The 14,023-nt window shown below is 48.0% G+C and overlaps 1 protein-coding gene across 7 annotated transcripts in view; it reads left to right on the plus strand.

Moving 5' to 3' along the window:
• The window catches only part of depdc5 (DEP domain containing 5, GATOR1 subcomplex subunit), a 187,707-nt gene that overhangs the window by 140,601 nt on the left and 33,083 nt on the right, over positions 1-14,023 (plus strand). For 5 of the 7 annotated variants that reach the window (XM_070887542.1, XM_070887545.1, XM_070887543.1 and 2 more), the window contains 3 exons: positions 1,055-1,163; positions 6,992-7,216; positions 12,958-13,127. In XM_070887542.1, the coding sequence (XP_070743643.1) occupies positions 1,055-1,163; positions 6,992-7,216; positions 12,958-13,127 (504 nt within the window). Of the gene's footprint in view, positions 1-1,054; positions 1,164-6,991; positions 7,217-12,957; positions 13,128-14,023 lie in introns of those variants that run through there. The other 2 variants (XM_070887544.1, XM_070887548.1) reach the window with 2 other exon arrangements.

Below are 14,023 nucleotides of genomic sequence, written 5' to 3' on the forward strand. Positions count from 1 at the left end.
ACTCTGGGCCTGGGTGATCCCGTGTGACTCTGGGCCTGGGTGATCCCGTGTGACTCTGGGCCTGGGTGATCCCGTGTGACTCTGGGCCTGGGTGATCCCGTGTGACTCTGGGCCTGGGTGATCCCGTGTGACTCTGGGCCTGGGTGATCCCGTGTGACTCTGGGCCTGGGTGATCCCGTGTGACTCTGGGCCTGGGTGATCCCGTGTGACTCTGGGCCTGGGTGATCCCGTGTGACTCTGGGCCTGGGTGATCCCGTGTGACTCTGGGCCTGGGTGATCCCGTGTGACTCTGGGCCCGGGTGATCCCGTGTGACTCTGGGCCCGGGTGATCCCGTGTGACTCTGGGCCCGGGTGATCCCGTGTGACTCTGGGCCCGGGTGATCCCGTGTGACTCTGGGCCCGGGTGATCCCGTGTGACTCTGGGCCCGGGTGATCCCGTGTGACTCTGGGCCCGGGTGATCCCGTGTGACTCTGGGCCCGGGTGATCCCGTGTGACTCTGGGCCCGGGTGATCCCGTGTGACTCTGGGCCCGGGTGATCCCGTGTGACTCTGGGCCCGGGTGATCCCGTGTGACTCTGGGCCCGGGTGATCCCGTGTGACTCTGGGCCCGGGTGATCCCGTGTGACTCTGGGCCCGGGTGATCCCGTGTGACTCTGGGCCCGGGTGATCCCGTGTGACTCTGGGCCCGGGTGATCCCGTGTGACTCTGGGCCCGGGTGATCCCGTGTGACTCTGGGCCCGGGTGATCCCGTGTGACTCTGGGCCCGGGTGATCCCGTGTGACTCTGGGCCCGGGTGATCCCGTGTGACTCTGGGCCCGGGTGATCCCGTGTGACTCTGGGCCCGGGTGATCCCGTGTGACTCTGGGCCCGGGTGATCCCGTGTGACTCTGGGCCCGGGTGATCCCGTGTGACTCTGGGCCCGGGTGATCCTGTGTGTGCTGATGGTCCACCCCACCCCACGACACACCACGTTAATATAGACAGTTGCTGCTCCTAACAGGGACTTGTTGCCATGCAGTCAAATGACTGTCCTTTTGTGTGTACCTTTGTACAGAAAATGCTGGACGAGCAGCTCATCGTTCATGCTTTTGGGGAATCTATGCGGGCGTTCGTGTATGGCTTCTACCTATACAGGCTGGTCACCGACAAAGACACAGAGAAAGGTAAAGGTGCACATCAGTGAAACTATTTGGTAACTGGCTTATTAATGAGGCCTCTGCTGAAAGAACAATCAAACTTGTATTTCTCCAGCCCCTTTCAATCCTCAGGATGTCCCAAAGCGCTTCACAGCTAATGAATTATTCGTTAGAGATAGAGTCGCAAGCATGGCAGCCAATCTGCCTACAGCAAGGTCCCACAAACAAGATAACTGGCTAAATAATCTGTTTTAATGAACTTGGTTCAGAGATGAATATTGGCCAGAATATATATGTGTGTGTGGTGAGGGGGGAGACACCCCCCTGCTCTTCGAAATAGTGGCATGGGATCTTTTACATCCACTTGAGGGGGCAGACGGGGGAAGTGGTTTAACGTCTCACTTTGAAAGGCGGCACCACCTTCCAATACGTAGCAAGCCCAACAAGAGCGGGGGGGGGGGGGGTTGTGGGCAGTTCTGCATTTAGTTTTAGGGAATGAAGCTGGGCAGGTGAATGGATGATCGATGGGAGAGCATTTTTGTGGTAGTGATCATAATTCAGTTAGTTTTAGCATAATTATGGATAAGGACAAAGATGAAACTGGAGTAAAGGTTCTAAATTGGGGGAAGGCCAATTTTGAAATGTTGAGAAGTGATTTAGCAAAAGTGGACTGGAAACAATTACTTGACGGTAAATCAGTGCCAGAGCAGTGGGAGGTACATGGAGTTCAGGGTCAACATGTTCCCACAAAGAAAAAGGGTAGAACTGCCAAATTTAGAGCCCCTGGATGACGAGGTGCATACAGAATAAGATCAGGCAAAAAAGGGAGGCTTATATCAGATATCGAGAGCTCAATACTGCAGAAAGCCTGAAAGCGTATAGAAAGTGCAGGGGTGAAATTAAGAAGGAAATTAGGAAAGCAAAGAGAGGGCATGAAAAACTACTGGCAAGTAGAATCAAAGAAAACCCAAAGATGTTTTATAATTACAGAAAGAGCAAGAGGATAACTAAGGAAAGAGTATGGCCTATTAGGTTACCCTTTTGGTCCCTGTGTGTGGAGGCGGAGGATGTGGATAAAGTACTAAATGAATACTTTGCGGCTGTCTTCACAAAAGAGGAGGACGATGCCGACGTTGAAGTTCAGGAGGAAGAGAGTGAAATATTGGATGGGATAAACATAGTAAGGGAGGAAGTTTTAAGGGTTATAGCATCCTTAAAAGTAGATAAATCACCAGGACTGGATGAAATATATCCGAGGCTACTAAAAGAAGCAAGTAAGGAGATTGCAGAGGCTCTGACCATCATTTTCCAATCCTCCCTGGCTACAGGAGTGGTGCCAGAAGATTGGAGGACTGCTAACGCTGTACCATTGTTTAACAATGGAGGAAGGGATAAACCGAGCAGTTACAGGCCAGTTAGTTTATCCTCGGTGGTGGGCAAATTATTGGAATCAATTCTGAGGGACAGGATAAACCTTCATTTAGAAAGACACGGATTAATTAAGGTCAGTCATCATGGATGTGTTACGGGAAGGTCGTGTCTGACTAACGATTGAATTTTTTGAGGAGGTAACAAGGAGGGTCAATGAGGGTATCGTGTTTGATTTAGTCTACATGGATTTTAGCAAGCCTTTGACCAGGTCCCACATGGTAGGCTGATCAAAAAAGTAAAAGCCCATGGGATCCAAGGGAGAGTGGAAAGTTGGATCCAAAATTGGCTCAGGGGCAGGAAGCAAAGGGTAATGGTTGACGGGTGTTTTTGCGACTGGAAGACTGTTTCCAGTGGGGTTCCTCAGGGCTCCGTACTCAGTCTCTTGCTTTTTGTAGGATAGATTAATGATTAAGACTTAAATGTAGGGGGCACGCTAAAGAAATTTGCAGATGATGCAGAAATTGACCTTGTGATTGGCAGTGAAGAGGAAAGCTGTAGACTGCAGGAAGATAGCGATCAACTGGTCAGTTGGGCAGAAAAGTGGCCAATGGAATTCTATCTAGAAAAGTGTGAGAGAATGCATTTGGGGAGGGGCAACAAGGCAAGGGAATACACAATAAATGGGAGGATACTGAGAGGTGTGGAGGAACAGAGAGACCTTGGAGTTTATGTCCATAGATCCTTAAAGGTAGCAGGACAGGTCGATAAGGTAGTTTAAAAAGGCATAAGGATTGCTTTCCTTTATTAGCCGAGGCATAGAATATAAGAGCAGGGAAGTTAAGCTAGAACTGTATAAAACGCTAGTTAGATCACAGCTTGAGTACTGCGTGCAGTTCTGGTCACCACATTACATGAAATATGTGATTGCACTAGAAAGGGTGATGAGATTTATGAGGATGTTGCCAAGACTGGGAAATTTTAGCTATGAGGAAAGATTGGATAGGCTGGAGTTGTTTTCTTTGGAACAGAGGAGGCAGAGGGGAGATTTAATTGAGGTGTATAAATTTATGAAGGGCCTAGATAGTGGATAGGAAGGACCTATTTCCCTCAGCAGAGGGGTCAATAACCAGGGGGTAGAGATTGACAGTAGTGGGTAGAAGGATTAGAGGGGAGATGAGGAAATGTTTCTTCACCCAGAGGGTAGTGGGGGTCTGGAACTCAGTGCCTGAAAGGGTGGAAGAGACAGAAACCCTCATGGCATTTTTGGATATGCACTTAGAGGCGTGACCTACAGGGCTACGGACCAAGAGCTGGAAGGTGGGATTAGGCTGGATAGCTCTTTGTCGGCTGACACGGACACGATGGGCCAGATGGGGAAGTTTCGACAGTGGGAGGGGGGATGTTGAGGGCCGAGGAGCTGTTTGGCAGGGGAGCTCCCTAGGGAGCTGCTAGTACCCAGCTTACAGCAGCGAATTACTCTGAGACTCATGCTAAGAGTGGAAACAAGTCTTCCTTGATTCCGAGGGACTGCCTATGATGATGATGATGATGATGGGCTGCATGGCCTCCTTCTGTGTCGTAATGTTCTATGATTCTATGAATGCAGCACTCCCTCAGTATTGCACGGTTTTACGTGCTCGGGTTCTGCAGTGGGACTCAAAACCACAACCCTCTGACTCCGAGGTGACACCGCTGCCAACTGAGCCAAACTGACACACAATTCAGCTTTATACATCATCATCATAGGCAGTCCCTCAGAATCGAGGAAGACTTGCTTCCACTCTTAACATGAGTTCTTAAGATGGTTGAACAGTCCAATACGAGAACCACTGTCTCTGTCACAGGTGGGACAGACAATCATTGAGGGAAGGGGTGGGTGGGACAGGTTTGCCGCACGCTCTTTCCGCAGCCTGCGCTTGATTTCTGCATGCTCTCGACAACGAGACTCGAGGTGCTCAGCGCCCTCCCAGATGCACTTCCTCCACTTAGGGCGGTCTATGGCCAGGGACTCCCAGGTGTCAGTGGAGATGTTGCATTTTATCAGGGAGGCTTTGAGGGTGTCCTTGTAACGTTTCCACTGCCCACCTTTGGCTTCTTTGCCGTGAAGGAGTTCTGAGTAGAGCGCTTGCTTTGGGAGTCTCGTGTCTGGCATGCGAACAATGTGGCCTGCCCAGCGGAGCTGATCAAGTGTGGTCAGTGCTTCAATGCTGGGGATGTTGGCCTGATCGAGGACGCTAACGTTGGTGCGTCTGTCCTCCCAGGGGATTTGTAGGATCTTGCGGAGATATCGTTGGTGGTATTTCTCCAGCAGCTTTATACAGTAGGTATATTGTCACACTATGGCAGCTCAGTACATTGTTACTGCTGAGACTGAATTATAAAGGACAGGTCCAATGGCTTTGTATTTCAGTTGGCTTTCCTCCTCTGCTCTCCTGGAGACACTGACTCATAACAGGCACGAGGAGCTCTGGGTCCTCATCCAAAAAGCTATTTTTCATCAACGATCCCAAACAGTGACGATCGACTGGCTGTGTGGGCTTCACCGACTAATACAATCCTATCCGCACCGGACATCCAAACACAGTCTTGTCAGCAGGAGCCACCCCATGGCGGCCAAGAGCAGGAACTGATTGACCTTTTTGCCCTCCTGACCCCAGGGAGACCGAGGCTAGCTGTTGTATCTCACCACTACCTGCGCTGAGATCAGCTGACTCTTCACAGAGTGCAAGTCGAGACAGGGACTCTTGCTTGGAATGACTCCATATTATGCAAATGATCTGCCGTGTTTCCTACATTCCAACAGTGACTACATTTCAAAAGCGCTTTGGGAGGTCCGGAGGTCATGAAAGGCGCTATATAAATGCACCAGGTTGTGTATTAACCCACTGAGCCAACTATATGAAAGAAAGGGCTTTTCTAAAAATGCAACTCTTTCAATAATCGGAGGGCTAATGTGCTTTAATGTTTTATTTTACACTGGAAGAACCCAGGAGCAGGCCAGAACCATCCTGCAGGGCAGAGCTGGTTCTTAATGTCTCAGTGCGCCTCTATGCCCTATACTTGTGCAGAACTGATGGTATGGATTAAATATAAGAACATAAGAAATAGGAGCAGGAGCAGGAGTAGGCCATACGGCCCCTCGAGCCTGCTCCACCATTCAATAAGATCATGGCTGATCCGATCATGGACTCAGCTCCACTTCCCTGCCCGCTCCCCTTAACCCCTTATGGTTTAAGAAACTGTCTATTTCTGTCTTAAATTTATTCAATGTCCCAGCTTCCACAGCTCTCTGAGGCAGCAAATTCCACAGATTCATAACTCTCAGAGAAGAAATTTCTCCTCATCTCAGTTTTAAATGGGTGGCCCCTTATTCTAAGATCATGCCCTCTAGTTCTATGACCTGTGATGAGTATTTGTAACTCTGTAAAAACACTTGAGGCTTGGTTCTGGCCTGAGTTGTTAGATGTTGCCTCTGGAACAGCCAGATGTGGTGCTGTGGATCCACCTCGGCTACTTGATCAGCCTTTTCATCACTCGGCCTCGGTGTGGAGGGCACTATGAATCTTGCCTTTATCACAATGATTTTATGTCTTTCAGATTTCCAAACTCCTGTTGATATTGCTAGCACTGGATGATTTTTATGTTTTTATGGCATTTGGTAGCTGTTGATACTGATGTATTTACCCTTTATTCTCGGTTGCAATCAGCACTTTTTAAAAATGTATGATGGGACTTATTAAAATGTTAGCTGTGGCTCAGTGGGTAGCACTCTCGCCTCTGAGTCAGACGGTTGTGGGTTCAAGTCCCACTCCAGGGACTCGAGCACAGAAATCCAGGCTGACACCCCACTGCAGTGCTGAGGGAGTGCTGTACTGCCGTCCTTCGGATGTGATGTTAAATCAAGACCGCGACTGCCCTTTTACATAAGAACATAAGAAATAGGAGCAGGAGTAGGCCATTTGGCTCCTCGAGCCTGCTCCGCCATTTAATAAGATCATGGCTGATCTGATCTTGGATTGAGTACCACTTCCCGTATCGCTCAAAAATCTGTCTATCTCCACCTTAAATATATTCAATGACCCAGCCTCCATAGCTCCCTGGGGCAGAGAATTCCACAGATTTACAACCCTCAGAGAAGTTTCTCCTCATCTCAGTTTTAAATGGGCGATCCCTTATTCTGACACTATGTCCCCTAGTTTTAGTTCCCCGATGAGTGGAAATATCAGCTCTGCTTCCACCTTGTCGAACCCCCTCATTATCTTACTTGTTTCGATATGTTTCAGGTGGATGTGAAAAGATCCCATGGCACATTTGTTACTTTCTATTTGGATAAAGTCCCATACTTTTTCATACTTTTGTGGGGTATTTTTGACCGCTGCCTCAGACGATATAATGTTGATTTGTGAGCGTGACTGATTCCTGTAACCAGTGTCTGCTCATTAAACTGCTTCAAAGTGACTCTCTTTCCGTCCTCTTTTCCACAGGAACCATGCAGTCTTCCACCATCTGGTACACCTCGACAATGGACGACCTGGCTGCATTCCAGCGCAAGTGGTTTGAGGTGGCTTTCCTCACGGAAGAGCGGCTTCACGTCGACATCCCTGCCTTCCTGTTACCGTGGTTACCCAGTAGGCCAGCGTCCTATGCAAGTAGGCACAGTTCCTTCAGCCGCAGTTTTGGAGGACGAAGTCAAGCTGCTGCCTTACTAGGTAGATGCGCATCGCAGGCAGTGGGGTACGGTCTCCAAGAGAATGAGTTCATGTGGACAGCAGCCATTTGCCTCCTCCCATTCTCCACATCAGCTGCTCAGGCGATTTATTTGTGTAAACCTCCTATTCTATATCTGTTTCACAAGGCAGAAATCCCTTGTTTAATCATAGCTTCCTGAATCTAGAACCAGTGCAGCCTGGATCAGTTTTTAATGTACATAGTGACCTCACACACAAGGCAACACTTGGAATACATAAGATGCTTGGTTTGTTTAAAGGGGGAGAAAGTTTCAGGGGAGTGCTGTACTTTCTGTTCAAATTATACCTCCTCTCCGCTCCCCATTACCTTTATCGCAGAAATAAAATATTAACAATATGGATTTTTTTCCTATTTTCATCTCAAAAAAACGCACCTCTTTAGTTTTCCTTCCCTTCTCTGCCGCTCTCTGAACTCTAGGATGTAGGCGGCACCTCCAATCCCAAGAGGAGAGAGGCTGTAACTCTAGACCAGAGCCACCTGACTCTCAGGGTGCAGCCGAGCTTTCTGGCAACAGGTGGCGCCACATATCCACAGTTCTGTCTCTTGTTGAAATGAAATGCAGCTGCTTCCCATGCTTTACCTGACTGTAGTGTCTGGGAAGGAACAGCAAGTACCAGACTCTTCCCAAGACTTTCCTTCACATTTAAAGGGACCAAGCATTTTGTATTCACCGTGTAATGAAGCCCCAAAGTTAACTGTGGTTTTTTATAATTCATTCTTGGGTGTGGGCATCGCTGGCAAGGCTGACATTTATTGCCCGTCCTGGTTGCCTTGAGAAGGTGCTGGTGGGACGCCTTCTTGAACCGCTGCAGTCCATGTGGCAGTGTGATGCAACTGAATGGCTTGCTAGGCAGGGGGCAGTTATGGGTCAGCCATGACGGTGTGGGTCTGGAGTCACATATAAGCCAGACCGGGTAAGGGCAACAGGTTTTCTTCCCTAAAGGACATCTGTGAACCAAGTGGGTTTTTAGCTACAATCTGGCAGCTTCATTGTTAAACTGATGCCAGCTTTTTTAAAAAACTGAATTCAAATTCTCAAACTGCTATAGTGGGACATGAACTCAAGTTCTTTAGCGTATTAGTCCAGGCTTCTGGATTACTAGTCAATAATATAACCATCACACTACCGTACTGTACACAAAAACTGAGCCAGGTTGGTGTGGGGTCTCGGTTACATTTTTTCGACACATGCAGTATTCAATCAGTAGGCTTTCTCTACCCCCGACTAAACTCTGATTTCAGGATTAGAGATGAGGTCACTTTGATGGGCTGCACTGAGTGCAGAAAGCATTATTCAAATATATTTTTTTAAACGGAGTGAATATTGAAGCCACGATCTGCCGATCAGTTGGAGGCGGTGGTTTTAATTTACAGAGTCTCCGAGCTCATGACTGAAACCACAGCAAACAGTCTCCCGAGTACAGCAGGACTTTCCAGCAAAATAGTGAGTGCAGGATAGTTACATAACGCACATTATTTGTGTAAACTTAATCCCAGTCACTCTCAGCAGGCGAGATTGATGGGGGAATTACCCAATCATCGCCATTCTGGCCGGGACCTATGGTGTCACTGTGCAGCCTAAAAAAAAGACAGCCAGGGTACAGGTTGAGGCTGGGTGAGGATAGGTGAGTGTCCAGAACACTAAAGCCAGGGCCCTTGTACTCACACAATGAGGTATGTGATAGATTCCTGGGATGGCAGGACTGTCGTATGAGGAGAGATTGGGTTGACCAGGTCTGTATTCACTAGAGTTTAGAAGAATGAGAGGGGATCTCATTGAAACGTATAAAATTCTGACTGGGTTGGACAGACTGGATGCGGGGAGGATGTTTCCACTGGCTGGGAAGTCTAGAACAAGGGGTCACAGTCTCAGGATACGGGGTAGGAAATTTAGGACCGAGATGAGGAGAAATGTTTTCACTCAGAGGGTGGTGAACCTGTGGAATTCTCTACCACAGAAGGCTGTGGAGACCAAGTCATGGAATATATTTAAGAGGGAGATAGATAGATTTCTAGAAACAAAAGGCATCAAGGGGTATGGGGAAAAAGGGGGAATATGGTGTTGAGATAGAGGATCAGCCATGATCATATTGAATGGTGGTGCAGGCTCGAAGGGCCGAATGGCCTACTACTGCTCCTATTCTCTATGTTTCTATGATCCTGTAATTCAGAAATGAGGGTGCTGCTTGTTCAGCCAAGGACTGCCTGATGAAACGGACATTACAGAATTGAGGAATTGCTTCTACCAATTTCTGACCAGTAAGCTTTATTAACCACATGTGCTCAAGAACTGCTTATTGTGACAAAACACTGCATTGTTTCCATGATGGTTGCTGAAATCCATTGTAGCTGTTTGCTACCTAGCTTTCAAGCTACTCTCTTTCTGGCTCCTGGTTAGTAGCAAATGTCCATTAAGCTTTTACTAAATCTAACCTGTCCACATGATCTCATTAGTTTCCCCTCTTGGATGTGATTGGCCGATTCCCTCCGCCGAGCCTGTGATGTGGAACTGCATGTACAATGGAGCTCGGGAACAAGCTCAAACTCCCCGTGGTCTTAAAAAAAAAACCTCCCTCCCAGTAATCTGCCCCTTAGACTATCCTGCATGATTCCTTCTCCCTTCCCTCTTTAATGTGGTAAATTTGGGGATACATTGATGCAACTTACTTGGAATGACTTGAAAGCTACATGTCTTGAGTGATGGGGTTCCCCTGATATGGTGCCAACCTGTGTAGGCCTGGAATTGTCTATGATCCCATCCCCCTCTGTGTCGAGTTTGTTGATTTCCGCAGGAATGGGTATTGGGTACTATGCCTCTCTGGGCTAGACCCCATTACTGATCCCCATCCAGTGACCCATGCTGGAAAGTATAGGTGTTTGGCCAGAACAGGATCAGGCTGGTTTGCAATGCCCTTCACAGTCAATACCAGCAATAGAAGGGCCGCATGGTGCCAGTTCAACCATTTGTCACCATGTTCCTGCTTTCCAGAGAAGGGGGAAAGAATTAGAGGTGGAAATATATTCATTGGTCGCTGTTAGTGTTCATTCAGTGGTTTCATTTTCATCAGTAGTTTGAGTTGTTGTGCGTGTTGAGATTTTTTTGCGGCCCTATTTGTGTTAGTTTTCTTCCCTCCCCTTGGTTTTCCACACCCCACGTGCCATTTGCAGGTGGAGCCGCACCTCGGTGACTGCTCGCCTGCTACACTGAAGGCCTGCAGCTTACAGACCAACTCTTGCTTTTTCTTCCCTCTGCCCAATGTCAAGAAATACCCATGCCTGCAGCGATGACTGAGGTCAGCAGGTCTGTGGGAGGGGGTGTGAGGAACACATGAGCACGGACCCACTCGTCACTGCTCTGCATTGCACTGTTTTGAGTTGTCTGTGCAGAATTGTCTAACGCCAGCGTATTAAATGTTTAAAGCTGTGGATACTGTGTGACTGAGAGGCTGATCCATTCCACAGTTACAGGCCTGGTGACCTGCAAGGGCATGTCTGGTATTCCTGCAAACGGTGTAAAATTCTTCAAATTTAATCGGGCAATAGAAAGTGTGACCCAATACTCGAAGGTAAACATTCACGGTTGAGGAGAAAACATCAGCCAAGGATCCAGCTCTTGGTCACGACTGAGCGCCGGCCTGCTGCCAAAGGGAACGAGTGTAGATGTTGGATGAGGGCAGGATCGAACCCCCCCCCCCAACCCCACTTTATGGTGCAGCAGCATACCACACTTGAAGTCTAGGGCTGCACATAAAGCAAGCCGCCAATGTGAGGTACTGCAGTGCTCCTGGTGTCCTGGAACTGTACCCCAGCAAAGGTCACTGCAATCATCACAGGAAGGGAGACGACTGGAAAATCTAGTAAGAAAAGCAGCCTCCATGATAGCTGTTGGAAAGATGCCTTCCGCATTGGAGCCTGCGCTGTTGGGAGTCATTACCCAGTGAAGCGGAGCTCTCAGTACAAAATGGCTCTTACAATTTACAGCTGGCACAACAAAAAGCAGCTTTGTGCAGATGTGATGTGTTTACCAGAGAGATAATGATCGCTTCCATTGCCTCCCCTTTATGCTGTACTGTACCCAATAATTATGTGTACCGTGCTGCGGAGACCCTCTCTAGTTGTTGTTTTATTTCTGAAGCTGTTTTTGTTCCTTTGCCCTTTCTTTCTGATTGTCCCCCGCAGAGCAGGCTGAGCGATCTGCTCTCGGCCTTCTGCCACTGAGGATCCTGCTCCGAGCACACGGGGATTTCTGCACTCATTTGTTTTCTGCTGGAAAGCACCTTGTGACATTTTACTACGTTGAAGGCGCTTTATGAGTGCAAGTTGTTGATTTCTGTTGATATTCGGGTCTGCCATAGATATCTTCTCGGGTTCAGGGGCATCATTTTCTCCCAGAAGCGGTCTTGCTCTGTTGGGCGTTAACTCGCACAGCCCTATATCTACTTGTACGATAATGTAACCCAGGAGTGCCACAGTAGCATCCCCTTGCTGTCTAGACCCAACACTTGGGTCTTGTGCACATTTGTTTCTCCAATCTCTCCGGAGATGGACCGAGTTAACTCTTGATAAGACAATGTTTGATTCGGATCATTAAGATGCTTTATTCCAATGCAAAGTAAGCAAACGGATTTGATCAGAGTTGCTTGGTTCAAATGATGCAATGCTCTGGTGTGTCTTACTTCAATTTAAGCAAAATAATTCCACTGCATCCTGTCCTGCAGCCAGGGTAGAACCACTTTCTCTCTCTGCCAAGGGAGCCCTCTCTCAGACCAGCAGAGATCAAAAGGTCACAGTTATCTTTCCGATGCCCAGACGGACTAATGAGACACTTATTGATTCGACTCCACTTTCGGAGCGGATTCAATAGGGTGGCTGCAGAGAGACTCTTCTGGCTGTGAGATCCAAGCAAGATGGCATAATCTTAGAATTAGAGCTCGGCCATTTGGCAGTGAAATCCCAAATGACCTGTACCTTAACCAGGAACTTGAGCACTAAAATCTAGGCCAACACTCCAGTGCACTGTTGGAGGTACCGTCTTTCCAATGAAACGTTAAACCGAGGCCCTGTCTGCTCCCAAGTGGATGTAAGAGATCCCACAACGCTATTTTGAAGAAGAGCAGGGGAGTTATCCCCAGTTTCCTGGCCAATATTTATCCCTCAATCAACATAACAAAAAACCCCCAGATTATCTGGTCATTATCACATTGCTGTTTGTGGGAGCTTGCTGTGTGCAAATTGGTGGCTGTGTTTCCTACATTACAACAGTGACTACACTTTAAAAGTACTTCATTGGCTGTAAAGTTCTTTGAGACATCCAGTGGTTGTGAAAGGCGCTAAATAAATCCAAGTCTTTCTTTTTCTTTAACTGTATTTACCCGCCTTAACTTCATGTCCTTTGGTCTCCTTACCTAACAAAAATCTATTGATCTCCATCTTGAAAGCTGCAATTGACCCCCACCACCCACAGCCTTTTGGGGAGGGAATTCCAGGTTTCTGCTACCCTTTGTGTACTTTAAAAAATAAAAAAGTGTTTCATGATTTCCCTGCGAAAGGGCCTGGCTCTGATTTTAAGATTATGCCCCCTTGTTCTTGATTTCCCCACACAGCTAATCCTGTCGTACATGTAGTACTTCAAATGTATTGAGATTTGTCTCTCATTTTCATTTGTTCCTGTCTGCTTCCTGGTAACCACCTTCCTGTGTAGCTGCCACGGTCCCTGAGCAGAAGACGGTGACCCTGGATGTGGATGTCAATAACCGCTCGGACCGTGTTGAGTGGTGCAGTTGCTATTACCATGGGAATTACTCGTTAAGTGCTGCATTTGAAGTCAAGCTGCACTGGATGGCAGTAACATCAGCTGTGCTCTTTGAAATGGTAGGTGGGATCAGGCAGTCGCGTTATATCATAGGAAGGACCGGCAACTGCGGTCTGTCCGGGGGAACAAACATTGGCCACAGCCAGGGCTACAACACAAAAGCAGCTTTTAGTCGGCAGCAGTACCTGACACCCAGGTTACAGCACAGATGTAAACTTGCTGTGGGTGGCAGCCATCCCTTTCTCCCTCTCTCTCCCCTCCCTCTCTTCCCTCCCTCTCTCCCCTCCCTCTCTCCCCTCCCTCTCTCTCTCTCTCTCTCTCTCTCTCTCTCTCTCTCTCTCTCTCTCTCCCTTCCCTTCTCTGTCCCTCCCCTCCCTCCCTCTCTGTCCCTCCCCTCCCTCCCTCCATCTGTTTCTCTCCTCTTCCTGTCTCTCTCTCTCTCCCCATCTGTCTGTCTGCCTTCCGTGTCTCTCCCCATGTCATCTTTTTCCTCTATTTTCTAATTCATTCACATTCCATACCTCTCCATTTTCTGATTTTCGCTCTGCCCCCATTTTGATTTTTTTTTCCTATGTCATTTTTTTCACATTTTAATTTTCTTAACACTAAAATCTGAACACAACCGAAAGTGTAAATGAGCTCGGTGTGCACAGACTACTGAGTGAAATGAGATGTAATTGAAGTTGAGCTTTTCTGTTCTGAATGAGTCGGTACGGCTGCTGTGTTATGCGTACACGGAGCTCCGGTTAGTTAGCGGGGTACACATAGAAACATATAAAATCCTGACGGGACTGGACACGTTAGATGCAGGAAGAATGTTCCCGATGTTGGGGGAAGTCCAGAACCAGGGGTCACAGTCTAAGGATAAGGGGGTAAGCCATTTAGGACCGAGATGAGGAGAAACTTCTTCACTCAGAGTTGTGAACCTGTGGATTTCTCTAGCGCAGAGAGTTGT

This window comes from Pristiophorus japonicus, chromosome 8, assembly GCF_044704955.1.
Source record: "Pristiophorus japonicus isolate sPriJap1 chromosome 8, sPriJap1.hap1, whole genome shotgun sequence".
Lineage (NCBI taxonomy): Eukaryota > Metazoa > Chordata > Chondrichthyes > Pristiophoridae > Pristiophorus > Pristiophorus japonicus.